The sequence below is a fragment of the Somniosus microcephalus genome, chromosome 15 (genome assembly GCF_052327205.1).
Source record: "Somniosus microcephalus isolate GS21.2 chromosome 15, FLI_Smic_1.0, whole genome shotgun sequence".
NCBI classification, from domain to species: Eukaryota; Metazoa; Chordata; class Chondrichthyes; order Squaliformes; family Somniosidae; genus Somniosus; species Somniosus microcephalus.
This window is the reverse complement of record NC_141001.1, coordinates 117,114,724-117,134,502: the sequence shown is the minus strand read 5'-3', so window position 1 is coordinate 117,134,502 and position 19,779 is coordinate 117,114,724. Positions and strand designations below refer to the sequence as shown.

At 47.8% G+C, this 19,779-nt stretch overlaps 1 protein-coding gene across 1 annotated transcript in view; it reads right to left on the bottom strand.

Annotated features, from left to right (window-relative positions):
• Nucleotides 1–19,779, bottom strand: part of LOC147107169 (spondin-1-like) — a 567,692-nt gene that overhangs the window by 26,267 nt on the left and 521,646 nt on the right. The window contains exons 11-12 of the mRNA XM_086008329.1: nt 19,269–19,344; nt 10,606–10,788 (exon numbers count right to left, since the gene is read on the bottom strand). Coding sequence (XP_085864455.1) covers nt 10,606–10,788; nt 19,269–19,344 — 259 coding nt within the window. The remainder of the gene's footprint in view (nt 1–10,605; nt 10,789–19,268; nt 19,345–19,779) is intronic.

The following is a 19,779-nucleotide window of genomic DNA, read 5'->3' as shown; positions in this document are numbered from 1 at the left end:
TTCACGCATGAGCTCTGCTGCACAGGACTCAGATAAGGACCTCAATGTGGAGGCCTTTAGAAGAAGGGTGATGGGCATGCACATGGAGATGATAGGTACAATGGCAAGGGTGCCCAAGAGCCTCTCAGCAATGATAAGGAGCGTGGCGGAGTCTACTTCCAACATTGCACAGAGCTCTGCGCACACCATGGAGCCCATCATTTCTAGTCTGCAAAGGATGGTAGACTCCCAGAGAGACCGTGGTGACCCAGACCTGATGCCACGTGTGATGGGAGATCTGGCAGCTTCCATTGCAGCATAGGCGGAAGTGACGCAATGTGTTAGTGCTGTAATGCAGTCTATGCTTGGTGCCATTGAATCTCAGACTGCTCTCATGCTGTCTCAGCTTGATGCCATGCAAGCTCTGACTGCTGCCATCATGGTCCGGATACCACCGTCGATCGGGACTTTCACGGTGTTGCAGCAGGCCAGCAATCTGTGCTGCAACACATTGTTAAGGATGCTGAGGTGCTGCCCCAGGGAGGGCAGTAGGTCAGTGGAGCAGGAAGCTGCTGTCCTCTCTCAGGATGACAGCATTCCTGATCCCACCACTGCCACTCCACCATTGCCCTTGTTGCTGCCTGTCATCCAGCCAGCCCAGGCTGCTGCCGCCCATGCTGAGGTGGTGCAGTCTAGAGCCGGGCCTTTCAGGCCCAGAGTTGGTCAAGGGCGTCCTGCAAGGCCATCTGAAGTCTCCCACATGGAATCTCAACAGCTTTCCACCCGCCCTGCTGCAGCCACTGGGCCAACACTTTGTAGAAGCACTAGAGCAGGCACAGGCACAGTAACGAGAGGCACTAAGGGATTGCACAAGGGTGAATAGCTAATATTATTGTTGTAAAGATGTGTTCACTGATTATTAATAAATGTATTAATTCAGTTTGGATTCTTTTGTGGTGTCTGTTATTTCAGCTTTACATTGCGATATGGCCTGCGACAGGGAAGGAATGATGGGGATGTGGTGAGCAACGGGAATCTGGGGATTAATTTATTCAAACCACAGTCTGATGAGGCGGTCACGGACCGCCCTTCCGGAAGGCCGATTGAGTGGCTACCTCCTCCCTCGCTCCTGGTTCCTCCTCGTCCTGCTCATTGTCCTTCTCATCTTCCTCATCCTCCTCTCCCTCTTCCTCCTCCTGAGGTGGTCCCACAATCCCTGCTGGCAAGGGCTGGGCCTTCATGATGGCCAAGTTGTGGAGCAGGCAGCAGACCATGATGAAAAGGGACACCCACTCAGCCGAGTACTGGAGGGCTCCTTCCAAACAGTCAAGGCAGCGGAACCATTGCTTCAGCAGGCCAATGGTCTGCGCGATCCTGGTGTCAGCGTGGCTCTCATTATATGAGTGCTGGGCAGGAGCTTTGGGGCTGCGGAGGGGAGTGATGAGCCAGCTGGAGAGTGGATAGCCCTTGTCTCCGACCAGCCAGCTGTGAGCTTGATGTGGTGGCTGGAAGAGTGCTGGCATACTGGTCTGGCGCAGGATGAAGGCATTGTGGCTGCTGCCAGGATAGCGGGCATTCACATTGAGGATTAGTTGTCTGTGGTCGCACAACAACTGCACATTAAGTGAGTGGTAGCCTTTGCGGTTATGGAAGATTTCAGAATTGTTATGCAGTGCCCGCAAAGACACGTGGGTGCAGTCAATGACGCCTTGCACCATGGGGAATCCTGCTATCCTGGCAAAGCCACAGGCACGCTCATCCTGCTTCTCTTTGGTGATGAGGAAGGAAATGTAATCCCTTCTCCCACTGTAGAGAGCCTCTGTAACCTCCCGGATGCAGCGATGGATGGCGAACTGCGAGATGTTAGCTATGTCTCCTGTGGCAGACTGGAAGGATCCGCTGGTGAAGAAATTGAGGGCGACGGTGACCTTGACTGCTACTGAGAGAGCCGTGGTCGCCCTGACCTGAGGCTCGAGGTCTGGTTGCAGGAGGTGGCAGAGTTCTTTGACTATCTCCTTGCTGAAGCGGAGCCTTCGAATACACTGCTTCTCGCTTAATTTGAGGTAGGAGACGTGCTCGTGGAATACCCATGGAGGGTAAGGCCTCCTATTGAGAGACCTGATGGCCCACCTCCTCCCTCTGGTCATGTGTTCCAGTCTTTCTTGCTGCCTCCGCTCCCTCCGCCGTAGATCTTGGAGAGAGTCATTGAATGCCAGTACAGTGTCCATTAATGTAACCAAGTGTAGTACTTTGATTTAAAAAAAATAAATGTAGCTACTTTTTAGTTGCCACAACACTCCTGATACTAAATAACCTTGAAATCACAGAATGAGACTGCTGCACTATGTGAAACTGACAAGAAAGCACTGAAACTCCACTAACCTACAGCTGCGACTCATTACTAATAATCCCTTTATATAACGTCCCTGGAGCCGGCTTCCTGGTGCTTCACGCCAGCTCTCCCTGTCGCTGTTTCCTCCAGGTGCTAAGGTAGGTGGCGGCAATCAATTTCGCAGATCGAGCGGTCAGTGGCTCTAACGGGAGGCACTAAGGTACTGAATTTTTCTCCCCTAGGTTTTAAGGAGTGTCTTAAGGGAGGAGAGAGAGGTAGAGAGGCGGAGAGGTTTAGGGAGAGAATTCCAGAGCTTAGGGCCCAGGCAGCTGAAGGTACGGCCACCAATGGGGCAGCGATTAAAATAGGGGGATGCGCAAGATGCCAGAATTGGAGGAGCGCAGAGATCTCAGAGGGCTGGAGGAGGTTGGATCAAATTGCTGAATCAGAATTAGATAGTCTAATCCTTGATGTTTATCGTTTAAAAGGAACTTTGCTGCACTGTTGGCTGAACATATTTGGTAATAAAAATATTTGTAAAAATGATGTTAGAATTCTTCTCATTTCTTGACGAGAATGTGCAAAAATATGTCAGCCCTGGTGGGATCATAGAATGTTCCAGCACAGAATCCGATCATTCGGCCCATCAATTCCGTGCTGGTGTACTTCTCTACATGAGCCACCTCGTCTAATCCCACTCCCCTGCTTGCTGACCATAACTTTTAATATTCATCTTTCTTCAAGCAAATATCTAATTAGAGGAATTAATGGTCTCTGCTTGGGGAATGGTTTTGCGGCAGGTAATCTCACACTAACTAGCTTCCGCGTGAAGAATTTTTGTTTTATGCGCCTTTTGTGATTACCGGATATTTGCATCCTCCACATTCCCATTTTATTGACCAGGCGACACAGTCTATCACAATTTGCCTCATCATAACCCTTGGTAATCTTGAAGACCATCACCCCATAAGCAGCCTGAGCTCTTCTTAAAGCTGCCATGAGCTATAGGTTTAACATAACATCATTAAATATTCAGATTCGTCAAGCTGATATGCATTTAGGGACAATACGATTTACACTTTGCACAAATAAGTTTTTTTTTATCCGTTCCTGGGATGTGGGTGTCGCTGGCAAGGCCGACATTTATTGCCCATCCCTAATTGCCCTCGAGAAGGTGGTGGTGAGCCTCCTTCTTGAATCGCTGCAGTCCATGTGGTGAAGGTGCTCCCACAGTGCTGTCCGGGAGGGAGTTCCAGGAGTTTGACCCAGTGACGATGAAGGATCGGTGATATATTTCTAAGTCAGGATGGTGTGTGACTTGGAGGGGAACTTGGAGGTGGTGGTGTTCCCATGCGCCTGCTGCCCTTGTCCTTCTAGGTGGAAGAGGTCGCGGGTTTGGGAGGTGCTGCCGAAGAAGCCTTGGCGAGTTGCAGCAGTGCATCTTGTAGATGGTACACACTGCAGCCACGGTACGCCGATGGTGGAGGGAGTGGATGTTTAAGGTGGTGGATGGGGTGCCAATCAAACGGGCATCTTTGTATTGGATGGTGTCGAGCTGATTGAGTGTTGTTGGAGTTGCACTCATCCAGGCAAGTGGACAGTATTCCATCACACTCCTTACTTGTGCCTTGTGGATGGTGGAGAGGCTTTAGGGAGTCAGGAGGTGAGACACTCGCCGCAGAATACCCAGCCTCTCACCTGCTCTTTTTGCCACAGTATTTATGTGGCTGGTTCAGTTAAGTTTCTGGTCAATGGTGACCCCCAGGATGTTGATGGTGGGGTTTTCGGTGATGGTAATGCTGTTGAATGTCAAGTGGTGGTTAAACTCTTGCTTGTTGGAGATAGTCATTGCCTGGCACTTGCCTGGTGCGAATGTTAATTTGTTTACGATTGTGGATATCCAGCCTCTAAATTGCCATCAATGCTTGAGGATGGGAGTGAGGTGACTGGCAGAAACCGGGATTGAATTGCATTTAATTATCATTTCATAGGCACAAATTCAGAGGAAAGGTTGTTTGTCTGCCATACAACCTATTTAATTGCGCACCTCTTCTGGCTTCTGGACTGAGTAATAGTTTGTGTCCAACTGGTTGTTGTTTCTATGCCGACCATATGACATATTGCATATGTCCGCGAAATACACGGGTTAACATAAATTCCCAACGTCCAGTAGACTCCAAATTGCCCCAAAAAATGCACCAAATAAAATGTCAGCAATCAACTCCCTTTTCTGGAGAGCAGCGACTTGTGTCTACCAGAGAGGCTTTGGGAGTCAGGAGGTGAGCCATTTGCCGTGGAATAGCCAGTCTTTGATCTGTCTTGTAGCCACAGTATTTATGTGGCTGGTCCAGTCAAGTTTATGGTCAATGGTGACCCCCCCAGGAAGTTGATGGTGGGGGATTCAACGATGGCAATTCCGTTGAATGTCAAGGGGCGGTGGTTAGACTCTCGCTTGTTGGAGATAGTCATTGCCTGGCACTTGTGTGGCGTGAATGTTACTTGTCACTTATCAGTCCAAGCCCGGATATTGTCCAAGTCTTGCTGCACGCAAGCACGGACTTCTTCATTATCTGAGGAGTTGCGAATGGAGCTGAACACTGTGCAGTCATCAGCGAATATCCCTATTTCTGACCTTATGATGGAGGGAAGGTCATTGATGAAGCAGGTGAAGATGGTTGGGCCTAGGACACTGCCCTGAGGAACTCCTGCAGTGATGTCCTGGGGCTGAGATGATTGGCCTTCAACCACCACAACCATCTTCCTTTATGCTAGGTATGACTCCAGCCAGTGGAGAGTTTTTTTCCCTGATCCCCATTGACTTCAGTTTTACTAGGGCTCCTTGATACCACACTCCAGGTCAAATGCTGCCTTGATGTCAAGGGCAGGCATTCTCACCTCACCTCTGGAATTCAGCTCTTTCATCCATGTTTGGACCAAAGCTGTAATGAGGTCTGGAGCCAAGTGGCCCTGGTGGAACCCAAATTGAGCATCAGTGAGCAGGTTATTGGTGAGTAAGTGCCACTTGATAGCACTGTTGATGACACCTTCCATCACTTTGCTGATGATTGAGAGTAGACTGATGGGGAGGTAATTGGCTGGTTTGGATTTGTCCTGCTTTTTGTGGGCAGGACATACCTGGGCAGTTTTCCACATTGTCGGATAGATGCCAGTGTTGTAGCTGTACTGGAACAGCTTGGCAAGAGGCGCGGCTAGTTCTGGAGCACAGGTTTTCAGCACTACAGCCGGGAGGCTGATACCATACAATTCATTACTTGCCGTCACTTGGCTGGCAGGTTGAGCGAACCATTCAGGTCAATTAAACTTGGAAATAGGCAAGTCATTTTCAGGACTGCCAAAGTTTCCCCTTGCACAATCAACAGCTGCTGCTACAACACATTCAAAATGTTAATTTTAAAAGTAATACACTATCTGTGCTCAGTGGACAGCACTCTCTCTCTCGCCTCTGAGTCAGAAGATCGTGGGGTCAAGCCCCACTCCAGAGACTTGAGCACCAAAACCCAGGCTGACACTCCAGTGCGGTGCTGAGGGAGTGCTGCACTGTCGGAGGTGCCGCCTTTCGGATCAGACGTTAAACCGAGGCCCCGTCTGCCCTCTCAGGTGGACGTAAAAGATCACTATTTTGAAGAAGAGCAGGGGAGTTATCCCCGGTGTCCTGGGGCCAATATTTATCCCTCAACCAACAGCACTAAAACAGATGATCTGGTCATTTATCACATTGCTGTTTGTGGGAGCTTGCTGTGTGCAATTTGGCTGCTGCGTTTCCTCCATTACAACAGTGACTACACTTCAAAAAGTACTTCATTGGCTGTAAAGCGCTTTGGGACGTCCTGAGGTTGTGAAAAGGACTATAGAAATGCAAGTTCTTTCTTTAATTTATTCAGATCTCCATTCAAGGAAAATAAAATTCCCCTTTTTTTTATTCGTTTATGGGATGTGGGCGTCACTGGCAAGGCCAGCATTTATTGCCCATCCCTAATTGCCCTTGAGAAGGTGGTGGTGAGCCTCCTTCTTGAACCGCTGCAGTCCGTGTGGTGAAGGTGCTCCCACAGTGCTGTTAGGGAGGGAGTTCCAGGATTTTGACCCAGCGACAATGAAGGAACGGCCGATATATTTCCAAGTCAGGATGGTGTGTGACTTGGAGGGGAACTTGGAGGTGGTGGTGTTCCCATATGCCTGCTGCCCTTGTCCTTCTTGGTGGTAGAGGTCCCGGGTCTGGGAGGTGCTGCCGAAGAAGCCTTGGCGAGTTGCTGCAGTGCATCTTGTAGATGGTGCACACTGCAGACCATTTTCTAACAACTCTAGTTAAGCTTCCTTTTAATGTAGTGACTCTGTCTGGTACCACTGAGTTCATATCACCATCTGCTCTTTGAAGTAAGGTAATTGGACACACCAGGACTGACAGGCCTCCTAAATGGTTGCTGAAACTGTGTTTGGCAAAACATGACCTTCAGGGAAATCTTCAAATAAAAGAAAGATCTTGCATTTCTATAGTGCCTGTAATGATCTCAGGACATCTCAAAGCGCTTTACAACTAATTAAGTACTGTTGTAATGTAGGAAAAGCGGCAGCCAATTTGTGCACAGCAAGCTCCCACAAACAGCAATGAGATGATGACCAGATAATCTGTTTTTATTATGTTGATTAAGGGATAAATATTGGCCCCAGGACACTGGGGATAGCTCCCCTGCTCTTCTTCGAAATAGTGCTGACGTAAGAAAACTACTAGGCACTTGGTCTAAGCATTAAACAAAGCTTTAATCAACTGTTTTACAACATGGAGATCTAGTTGTGTCCTTCACTAGTTCCTGTTAAGAATGTCCTGCGCAAGCTGGGCCCGTGCCCGAGTATTTATACTCTCCCTGGGCAGCGCCACCCGCAGGCCGCTCAGTATTATTTCATAAGTCATTTCCACATGAATGACAAGATTCATGTCAAGTGCCGTGGGATCTTTTCACAGAATCACAGAATCACAGAAACCCCACAGTGCAGATAGAGGCCATTTCGGCCCATCGAGCCTGCACCGACACATATCCCACCCGATCCCCGTAACCCCTACACCAACACATATCCCACCCGATCCCTGTAACCCCACGTATTTAATCCCCCTAACACTAAGGGTCAATTTATCATAGCCAATCAACCTAACCCGCACATCTTTGGACTGTGGGAGGAAACCGGAGCACCCGGAGGAAACCCACGCAAACACAGGGAGAATGTGCAAACTCCACACAGACAGTCACCCGAGGCCGGATTCGAACCCAGGTCCCTGGCGCTGTGAGGCAACAGTGCTAACCACTATGCCACCGTGCCACCTGAGAGCAGACGGGGCCTCGGTTTAACGTTTCATCCGAAAGACGGCACCTCTGACAGTGCAGCACTCCCTCGGTACTGCACTGGGAATGTCCGCCTAGATTATGTGCTTAAGTCTTTGTGAGTGCGACTTGAACCGACGACCTCCATGACGTAAGAGGTGAGAAAGAGAGAGTGCTACCCACTGAGCCACGGCTGACACTGCAGGTACATTCTAATCAGTCGCAAATTTGACTAAAAGAGTTTTAGCTGTATCCTACAGAGAGAAAACCTTTTCTACACGAATGATGACCCTATAGTACATGTACTTTTTATTATTAACCAAAGTTTTTGCAGTAGATTGACACAACTTGGAGATCAAGAAACGTGGCGGGGTTTTTGTTTAGAAGATGTGCAGGGAGCTTTCCTGGTGTCCTGGTCAAAAGTTATCACTCAACCCAGGAAGTGCTCCCAGCGCTCTTGCAAAATTTATCCTTCAACCAACAGCACCTAAACAGCCTTTTTGAAAAAAAAATTGTTTATTCTTTCTCGGGTTACGAGCACTCACTGTTAGCAAAGGCCCGCGGAGCCTGACAGAATTACCCCTCACAGCTTTCTTGATCTTCTTTAGGAGCTGAGCTACTGGTGGGAAATGTTCCACAGTGGCACTTCCACTATCAAAGGACCAGATGTCAAGGAAATAACTGTTCCCATATGTAAAGGGGCATGGATTCATAAATTGCCTGTTGTTGAGCGATTTGGAAAATAAATCTCAAGCAGATCTCCGCAGCCTCACTTACTGTGCCAGCTAATTGGGAGGTCCACCCTTTGAGCAGAGTAACATGGAGGTGGGGACCTGTGTGATGTCATCGCCCTCCCAATGGATTGGGTAGTGTCAGCCTTGGCTCAGTGGGTAGCACACTCGCCTCTGAGTCACAAGGTTGTGGGTTCATAGTCCCACTCCAGAGACTTGAGCACAAAAATCCAGGCTGACACTCCAGTGCAGTACTGAGGGAGTGTTGCACTGTCGGAGGTGCCGTCTTTCGGATGAGACGTTAAACCGAGGCCCCGTCTGCTCTCTCAGGTGGAAGTAAAAGATCCCATGGCACTATTTGGAAGAAAAGCAGGGGAGTTCTCCCCGGTGTCCTGGGGCCAATGTTTATCCCTCAACCAACATCACTAAAACAGATCTGGTTATTATCACATTGCTGTTTGTGGGACCTTGCTCTGTGCAAATTGGTTGCCGCGTTTCCCACATTACAAGTGACTTCATTGGCTGTGAAGCGCTTTGAGACGTCCCGTGGTCGTGAAAGACGCTATATAAATGCAAGTCTTTCTTTCTAGATGGGATGCGCCGTGTGGCAGCTTCTACAAGAGTACGAATTTAGAGGGCAGAGAAAATGGATGAATAATGCTCCCGAGAGGCAAACTGAGCCAGCGACTGTAAAAGCGGTTAAGGGAATACAATCGGAAAAAATCTGTTCTTTTCCATGACTTAAATCATTTTTGTGCATTTAAATTTCACACTGGTCAAGGTGAGAGGCGTAGATGGTTGGGAATAGAAGTCTTCTCTACTTTTGGCTCCCATTATTAGCACTGACCACTCCCGGGGACAGCGGAAGTTATGTGCCTTCTCCAGCCTCAGACGAGAGCCACCTAGTGCCTCAGTTTGCCCATCCTTCGGATGAGACGTTAAACTGCGGCCCCCGTCTGCCCTCTCAGGTGGACGGTAAAAGATCCCACGGCCGCTATTTCGAAGAAGAGCAGGGGGAGTTCTCCCCAGTGTCCTGGGGCCAATATTTATCCCTCAACCCAACATCACTAAAAACAGATTTTCTGGTCATTATCTCATTGGTGTTTGTGGGAAGCTTGCTGCGTGCAGATTGGCCGCCGCGTTTTCTCGTATCACAACAGTGACTACACTCCACAAGTACTTCATTGGCTGTAAAGTGCCTTGGGACAAGCTGACGTCATGAAAGGAGCTACAGAAATGCGAGTCTTTTTTCAGTGGGTGTAGTTTCCATTTGCCATGGCTGTGCCCTTTCTGCCTGAGGTTTGCCAGCACAGTACCCAATGAAATGCAGTCTTCTATTGCAGATTCATGTTAATAAGAACATAAGAAATAGGAGCAGGAATAGGCCACTTGGCCTCTCGAGCCTGCTCCGCCATTCAATAAGATCATGGCTGATCTTGGGCTCAAAGCCACTTCCCCGCCCGCTCCCCATAACCCCTCACTCCCTTATCTTACAAACATCTGTCTATCTCCACCTTAAATGTATTTAATGACCCAGCCTCCACGGCTCTCTGGGGCAGAGAATTCCACAGATTTACGACCCTCTGAGAGAAGAAATTCCTCCTCATCTCAGTTCTAAAAGGGCGACCCTTTATTATGAAACTATGCCCCCGAGTTCTAGATTTCCCCACGAGGGGAAACATCCTCTCTGCATCTAACTTGTCGAGCCCCCTCAGTGTCTTATTTGTTTCAATAAGATCATCTCTCATTCTTCTAAACTCCAATGAGTATAGGCCCAGCCTGCTCAACCTTTCTTCATACGACAGCCCCCTCATTTCAGGAATCAACCGAGTGAATTGTCTCTGAACTGCCTCCAATGCAAGTATATCCTTCCTTAAATAAGGAGACCAAAACTGTACGCAGTAATCAAGGTGCAGTCTCACCAATACCCTGTACAGTTGTAGCAGGACTTCCCTTCACCAGGAACAGGGATGAGACTGCACAGGCTCATTCCAAATCCAGTCCTAACAAAAGCCAAAGAGCAGACGTTCCCACCATTAGTTTGAGCTCGAATTAAACTGTGCCCCCAGAGATGAAAGGAAAGTGAAGTCCCTCCCAGTCCTGACTTGAGTTTACCCTCAATGTACATGGACAAGCTTCAGTTCCTCGTCACACCGCCAGCTTAAGTAGTCCCTGTCATTCACCACCCACACTCTATCTGTCCATCGCAATGTTCACAGTGCTTGCTTACCATCGTCACGGCAACCCGGCCCCATACAAGGCTCAAAGTCTTGAGTATGCGGGCAAGGCACGCTTAGATCCAGTTGTGCTTTGAGCATCCTTTGCCTCATCCGTTTCCCTTTCTCACAGGTGGAGGAGCTGCAGGCTGACCATTGAGACCAATTGGAGTAGATACAGGTTTCTGGAGTATCATCTGCAGACAAAGGGTTAAATATAGACAATTACTCAATTATCTTGGCTAATACCTTGCACTCCCAATATACTAGTTTAACTTAAAAGAATATAAGAACAGAAGAATTAGGAGCAGGAGTCGGCCATTCGGCCCTTTGAGCTTGCTCCGCCATTCAATAAGATCATGGCTGATCTTCGACCTCATCTCCACCTTCCCGCCCGATCCCCATATCCCTTGATTCCCTTAATATTCAAAAATCTATCGATCTCAGTCTTGAATATACTCAACGACTGAGCATCCACAGCCCTCTGGGGCAGAGAATTCCAAAGATTCACAACCCTCTGAGTGAAGAAATTCCTCCCTCATCTCAGTCCTAAATGGCCGACCTCTTATCCTGAGACTGTGACCCCCTAGTTCTAGACTCCCAGCCAGGGGAAACATCCTCCCAGCATATACACTATCAAGCCCTCTAAGAATTTTAGCAGGCTTGAGGGGCCGAATGGCCGACTCCTGCTCCTAATTCTTATGTAACAGTGAATGAACAGATATTTACTTTCGCCGTCCCTTTAAACGTAGAAATGTTTCGCAGCAAGATGAATATCGTTAAAATACTTCAAAAAATCTTTTCGACATTTAACTTTATGCTTATCAAGATAAGCGACGTGAGCGCTGAGAAATTCTTCCCTTTTTGAGTGTGTTCGACCATTGAAATTGTGGGGGAGAACATATGAAACTGGTGAACTGCCTTCTACCATTAAAAGATAACTTTGAAGACATTGTTGATAGTATTTGTTTGTTATTTAAGTTAGGTAGTTGATCTATGAATTAAAATGTAAGAAGTCACACAACACCAGGTTATAGTCCAACAGCTTTATTTGAAATCACAAGCTTTCGGAGCGCTGCTCCTTCTTCAGGTGAAGTGGAGAAATGCATAAAGACACAGCTTATATAGTCAGAGAATCATGTCAGATGTTTACACGTAACCTTTCCAACTGCCATTTATCACACCTCGGCAGAGAGATAATCACAGCAGTCAAAGGTGTGAATGGTGTCCAAACAGGTCAGTCAGGGAAACATTACATCAAAGAACAATGAGGTGGGGTCACAAGGGGTCAAATATTGCGGATGCTGGGGTCTGTATGAAAAACAAAAAAAGACAAAAAACATTTTTTTTGGCTGGAAATCATAGCAGGTTCGGCCGCATCTGTGTAGAGAGAACAAGCCAATGTCGACTCGAGTCTGGATGACCCTGCATCAGGTGGGGTTACATGTAGCGTGACATGAACCCAAGATCTCGGTTGAGGCCGTCCTCATGGGTGCGGAACTTGGCTATCAGTTTCTGCTCGACGATTTTGCGTTGTCGTGTGTCTCGAAGGCCACCTTGGAGAATGCTTCCCCGAAGATCGGAGGCTGAATGTCCTTGACTGCTGAAGTGTTCCCCGACTGGGAGGGAACACTCCTGCCTGGTGATTGTTGCGCGGTGTCCGTTCATCCGTTGTCGCAGTGTCTGCATGGTCTCGCCGATGTACCATGCTCCGGGGCATCCTTTCCTGCAACGTATGAGGTAGACAACGTTGGCCGAGTCACATGAGTATGTACCATGTACCTGGTGGGTGGTGTCCTCACGTGTGATGATGGTATCTGTGTTGATGATCTGGCATGTCTTGCAGAGGTTGCTGTGGCAGGGTTGTGTGGTGTCGTGGTCGCTGTTCTCCTGAAAGCTGGGTAATTTGCTGCGAACGATGGTCTGTTTGAGGTTAGGCGGCTGTTTGAAAGCGAGTAGTGGAGGCGTGGGGATGGCCTTAGCGAGGTGTTCGTCGTCATCGATGACATGTTGAAGGCTGCGAAGAACATGGCGTAGTTTCTCCGCTCCGGGGAAGTACTGGACGACGAAGGGTACTCTGTTGGTTGTGTCCCGTGTTTGTCTTCTGAGGAGGTCTATGCGATTTTTCGCTGTGGCCCGTCAGAACTGTCGATCGACGAGTCGAGCGTCATATCCCGTTCTTACAAGGGCGTCTTTCAGTGTCTATAGGTGTCCATCGCGTTCCTCCTCGTCTGAGCAGATCCTGTGTATTCGCAGGGCTTGTCCATAGGGGATGGCTTCTTTAACGTGGTTAGGGTGGAAGCTGGAGAAGTGAAGCATCGTGAGGTTGTCCGTGGGCTTGCGGTAGAGTGAAGTGCTGAGGTGTCCGTCTTTGATGGAGATTCGTGTGTCCAGGAATGAGACTGATTCTGAGGAGTAGTCCATGGTGAGTTTGATGGTGGGATGGAACTTGTTGATGTTATCGTGTAGTCTTTTCAGTGATTCTTTGCCGTGGGTCCATAGGAAGAAAATGTCGTCGATGTATCTGGTGTATAGCGTTGGTTGGAGATCCTGTGCAGCGAAGAAGTCTTGCTCGAACTTGTGCATGAAGATGTTTGCGTATTGGGGTGCGAATTTGGTCCCCATGGCTGTTCCGTGTGTTTGGGTAAAGAACTGGTTGTCGAAGGTGAAGACATTGTGGTCAAGGATGAAGCGGATGAGTTGTAGGATGGCGTCTGGAGATTGGCTGTTGTTGGTGTTGAGTACTGAGGCTGTCGCAGCGATGCCGTCATCGTGGGGGATACTGGTGTAGAGTGCCGAGAAGTCCATCGTGGCGAGGAGTGTTCCTGGTTCAACTGGTCCGTGGGTGCTGAGCTTCTGTAAGAAGTCTGTAGTGTCGCGACAGAAGCTGGGGGTTCCCTGTACGATGGGTTTCAGGATGCCCTCGACATATCCAGAGAGGTTCTCACACAGGGTTCCGTTGCCTGATGCGATAGGACGTCCAAGTGTGTTGGCTTTGTGTATCTTTGGGAGGCAGTAGAAGTCTCCCACGCGGGAGTACGTGGGATGAGAGCATGTAGGATGCTTTGAAGGTCTGGATCGAAGGTTTTGATCAGTCTGTTGAGTTGGCGGGTGTGTTCTTTGGTCGGATCTGTGGGTAACTGTCTGTAGTGTTCCTGGTTGTCCAGTTGTCGGTATACTTCTTTGCAATAGTCCGTTCTGTTCTGTATGACGATGGCACCTCCTTTGTCTACTGGTTTGATGACGATGTTGCGGTTGGTCTTGAGAGCGTGGATGGCGTTGCATTGTGCTCGGGTGACATTCTGGACTGTCTTGTGAGTGCGGCTGATGAATCTGGCGTTGATGCATCTCCTACCAGCTGTGTCTTTATGCATTTCTCCACTTCACCTGAAGAAGGAGCAGCGCTCCGAAAGCTTGTGATTTCAAATAAAGCTGTTGGACTATAACCTGGTGTTGTGTGACTTCTTACATTTGTCCACCCCAGTCCAACTCCAGCATCTCCACACTATGAATTAAAAAATGCTAATGGAGTGCTGGCCTTTATATCTAGAGGGCGAGAATACAAGCGGGGTAGAAGTTATGCTGCAGCTGTACAAAACCCTGGTTAGACCACACCTGGAGTACTGGGAGCAGTTCTGGGCACCACACCTCAGGGCGAATATACTGGCTTTGGAGGGATGATACCAGAATGATACCCAGACTTCAAGGGTTAAGTTACGTGGAGAGATTACACAAATTAGGGTTGTATTCCCTAGAATTTAGAAGGTTAAGGGGTGATCTGAGTGAAGTTTTCAAGATATTAAGGGGAACAGAGAGGGTTGATAGAAAGAAACTATTTCCGCTGGTTGGGGATTCTAGGACTGGGGGCATAGTCTAAAAATTAGAGCCAGACCTTTCAGGAGTGAAATTAGGAAACACTTCTACACACAAAGGGTGGTAGAAGTTTGGAACTCTCTTCCACAAATGGCAATTGATGCTAGATCAATTGTTAATTTTAAATCTGAGATTGATAGTTTTTTGTTAACTACAGGTATTAAGGGATCTGGGCCAAAGGCGGGTATATGGAATTAGATCACAGATCAGCCATGATCTCATTGAATGGCAGAGCAGGCTCGAGGGGCTCAATGGCCTCCTCCTGTTCCTATGTTCCTATAATACATAATACTAAAAATAAGTTGAGTATCACATGCTCAAAAATGGTCTTGTTACAATTTATTCTTATATACTTTCACCAGTTGAAGACAAGTTATAAGAATATAAGGTTGAGAAAGGTCATTCATCAAAGCTCGTAACCCAGCTCGCCCACCTTGGCGTCGAGTTCTATTTTGATTATTTCAATCTTTCTCCTTTTAAAACCTTGCCTGGCATTTTAGGAGCACAGGAGGAGGCCATTCGGCCCCTCAAGCCTGTTCCGCCATTCAATCAGATCATGGCTTATCTGCACCTCAACTCCATTTACCCGCCTTTGCTCCATAACCCTTGACACCCTTACCTAACAATAACCTATCGATCTCAGTCTTGAAATTCTCAATTGACCCCCCCAGCCTCAACAGCCTTTTGGGGGAGCAAGTGCCAGACTTCCACTACCCTTTATGTGAAAAAGTGCTTCCTGGCTTAACTCCTGAACGGCCTGGCTCTAATTTTAAGATTGTCTCCCCTTGTTCTGGAATCCCCCGTCCGAGGAAATAGTTTCTCGGTATCTACCCTATCGAATCCTTTTATCATTATAAAAAGACCTCGACTAGATCACTCCTCAAGCTTCTAAACTCAAGAGATTCTGGTCGTCGTCGTACGTGTCTTCATACTGTTCCCTTTGGGGAACTGTATGAAGTGGTGGAAGGATTTCTGGCCACGATTAACGCTCCTTCCGTGACCGTAACCATCTTCGTACCAGCCATTAGGGTGGTTAGTCTTATGGCGGGAGGGTTTTATGGGCTCCCACAACCCATATGAGGGGGGGGGCCACCCACACCCACGGACGCAAGTATCCCGCTGGATGTCAACCCAGAATTTAGAGCCGGAGCTCCGACTCCACTTGCCGGGACTGTCTGGAGCGGGGTTCAAAACCCTACGCCTTCTGGCCCAGCGGCGGGGATGCTACCACTATGCCAAAGGCCCACTCCAGAGATTCTGGTAAGGCTGAGGGAGCGCCAGGGGGCTTTTACTTCTAAATGTGCATTTTTCAAATATTGATCCACTTCCCTTTAACTCCAAACATTTAATGAGGATATTTTTCCTGATTCTTTTTCAATATACATCCTCTGGTCCTATTTTCCTGATTTACTTTTGAAACAATATTCTGAGTTCACCATTTAATATTTTAGGCCCCTCCGTGATGTCCTCTTAACCCTCTCCCTCTAGACTACAGAATTTGAGTTTCTCACAGCTCAGTCCCTTTGGACTTGGGATCAGTCTGGTTGCTCTTCTCTGCACCTCTCTCCAATGGAATGGCGATGAGAGGGATAGAGCTTTGCTCAGTGCTGAAGCGTTGCAAGATTGAACAGGCTGGGGCTCTTTTCTCTAGAATAAAGAAGACTGAGGGGTGACCTGATGGAGATCTTCAAGATTGTGAAAGGGTTTGATCGGGGAGACGTGGAGCAGATGTTTCCGCTTGTGGGGCGACACCAGAACTAGGGGCCATCAATATAAGATGGTCACTAATAAATCCAATAGGGAATTCAGGAGAAACTTCTTTACCCAGAGAGTGGTGAGAATGTGGAACTCGCTACCACAGGGAGTGGTTGAGGCGAAGAGCACAGATGCATTTAAGGGGAAGCTGGATAAGTACATGAGGGAGAAAGGAATAGAAGGATATGCTGATGGGGTGAGATGAAGAGGGGTGGGAGGAGGCTCGTGTGGAGCATAAACACCAGCACCGACCAGTTGGGCCGAGTGTCCTGTTTCTATGCTGTAAATACTTTGTGCTGACCTCTTGCCACTTGTAATAGAAAAAGTGAATGATCTCAAAACAAAGCAATAGATTAGGAGGGCAATAGTTCCCCTCAATGGCTCAATGGCTCATGGAACTAAGAAACTTAGACCACATAGGTAGAAAGCCTCAGCACAGGGCACCAGGATTGGCACTACAATTGAGTACAAAAGCAAGGAAGTTATGCTGAACCTTTATAAAGCATTGGTTAGGCATCAGCTGGAGAATTGTGTCCAATTCTGGGCACCACCCTTTAGGAAGGATGTCAAGGCCTTGGAGAGGGTGCAGAGGAGATTGACCAGAATGGTACCAGGGATGAGGGACTTCAGTGGAGAGACTGGAGAAACTGGGATTGTTCTCCTTCGAGCAGAGAAGGTTAAGAGGAGATTTGATAGGGGTGTTCAAAATCATGAAGGGTTTTGCTGGAGTAAATAAGGAGAAACTGTTTCCAGTGGCAGAAGGGTTGGTAACCAGAGGACACAGATTTAAGGTGATTGGCCAAAGAACCAGAGGCAACACGAGGGAAAAAAAAATTTACGCAACGAGTTCTTATGATTTGGGATGCACTGCCTGAAAGGATGAATCATAGAATCATAGAAATTTACGGCACAGAAGGAGGCCATTCGGCCCATCGTTATCTGTGCCAGATGTAAAAGAGCTCTCCAGCCTAATCCCACTTTCCAGTTCTTGGTCTGTAGTTCTTTAGGTTACGACACTTCAAGCGCATATCCAAGTACTTTTTAAATGTGATGAGGATTTCTGCCTCTACCACCCTTTCAGGCAGTGAGTTCCAGACCCCCACCACCCTCTGGGTGAAAAAATGCTTCCTCAATTCCGCTGCCCCTCTAACACTTAGAGGGGCAGCTGGATGGTGGAAGCAGATTAAATACTAACTTTCAAAAGAGAATTGGATAAATACTGGAAGGAAAAAAAATTACTAGGCTACGGGGAAAGAGCAGGGGGGGAGTGGGACTAATTGGGTAGCTCCTGCAAAGAGACGGCGCAGGCATGATGGGCTGAATGGCCTCCTTCTGTGCTGTATCATTCTAATTGGCCATAGGATCACTGGGCAAGGGGCAAGATTAAATCAGCCAGGGTTCCAAACTCTGATCGCTATCCAACGACCCCCCTGTTGGAAATTAGGCGTGTGTATGTTGGGTAAAGAGCTACGACGCCGCCATTTTATAAGCGTCTGGCGGCACGCGCTGTCTCGGCCCATTTAGAGCAGCCTGTTGAGCGAGGTGCTAGAGGGGCAGCTGGTCTCCATCAAAATGTTTCCCAGAATGAGGCACAGCTGTCAATCTAGGAAAGCAAGGCAGGCCTCTCGAGAAAAGAAGTAGATGACGAAGCCAGGGCGGATTTAACATTCAATGAGATCATGGCTGATCATCCAAATTCAGTACCCTGTCCCTGCCTTCTCCCCATATCCCTTGATCCCTTTAGCCTCAAGAAATATATCCAACTCCTTCTTGAATATATTTAATGAATTGGCCTCAACTGCCCTGTGAGGTAGAGAATTCCACAGGTTCACCACTCTCTGGGTGAAGAAATTCCTCCTCATCTCTGTCCTAAATGGCTTACCCCTTATCCTTAGACTGTGACCCCTGGTTCTGGACTCCCTCGCCATCAGGAACATCCTTCCTGCATCTAGTCTGTCTAGTCCTGTTAGAATTTTATAAGTTTCCATGAGATCCCCTCTCATTCTTCTAAACTCTAGTGAATATAAGACTAATCGACCCAATCTCTCCTCATACATCATTCCTGCCATCCCAGGTATCAGTCTGGTGAATCTTCGCTGCACTCTCTCCATTTGCGTCCTCGTCGGACGGGCGGTAATCTGACGGAGCGGATCGCCCACTATAGAACTCAGCCAGTTTTCCGTTCCATTGAAATCAAGAGATGAAACATTGGGCGGGTTCGATAAGGGGCGGGCGGTCCGCTCTGCCAGCTTAACACCCAGCCAGTGAGGACAAAAATCTACGCCACACGTTACCAAAATAGATTAGATACATTTAACATTTTAAAATGAACTGGGGTTTGGCCCAGGACTGTTTAGGTTCATGTTTGATACATGTATTGTATGTTGGACCACTTCTTTAATCAGGTCAGTCATTGTACAACAACAATAATTTACCTTTAACGTAGTAAAATGCCCCAAACAAAATTTGACACCGAGCCACATAATGAGATATTGGGGCAGGTGATCAAAAGCTTGGTCAAAGAGGTGGGTTTTAAGGAGCGTCTTAAAGGAAGAGAGAGAGGTGGAGAGGTGGAGAGGTTTAGGGAGGGAATTCCGGAGCTCAGGGCCCAGGCATCAACCTGCCCTGCCACCTTCAATGATTTGTGCACATATACCCCCAGGTCTCTCTGTTCATTTACTCCCTTTAGGATTGTACTCTTTAGTTTATATTGCCTCTCCTCGTTCTTCCTACCAAAATGAATCACTTCGCACTTTTCTGCGTTAAATTTCATCTGCCACGTGTCCACCCATGCCACCAAACTGTCTGTGGCCTCTTGAAGTCTATCACTATCCTCCTCACTGTTCACTATACTTCCAAGTTTTGTGCCATCTGCAAATTTTGAAATTGTGCCCTGTACAGCCACGTCTAAGTCATTAATATATATCAAGAAAAGCAGTGGTCCTAGAACCAACCCCTGGGGAACACCACTGTATACCTTCCTCCAGTCCGAAAAACCACCATTCACCACTAGTCTGAACACTGAATTAATTAATTGTAACACAATTACCTTCATCCTTCTCCTCTTGGTTTAGATCTGCCACAATATCATCTACATTATCAGGTTGAATATTACACTGCTCCCCCTGTGGAGAGATTATTAAGAGCCATGAATAAAAATAAGGCCTAATTTAGACAGGCATGAAAACACAGCAAGACAAAAAGAAGATCTATTTGGCACTAATGTTTAAAACCTGCTTGCCGTTAGACACCGGCAAATGCAATTCAAGGGCATCTTTAAAAAGATGTTACAACTGTGATCGCGGTGCAAAAATAAACCATTCCGACCAACCCTGTCCAATTCTCTGAGTGAACTTGATGTGAAATCGCACAAAACGCTTTGCTATTTCAATGAACCCCCCGCTGTGGTTGTGTTGGGCTTCAGGAGGGAGTTCCTTCCGACTGGAGACCGCGGTCGGGAGATTTTCCTGCACTCGCGTAACCCTGGGATTGCCTTCCTAACTGAGTTTGCAGTTATCAACGTTGAGGTCTAACTCTCCCGTTCTGGGCTCTGTCGATAA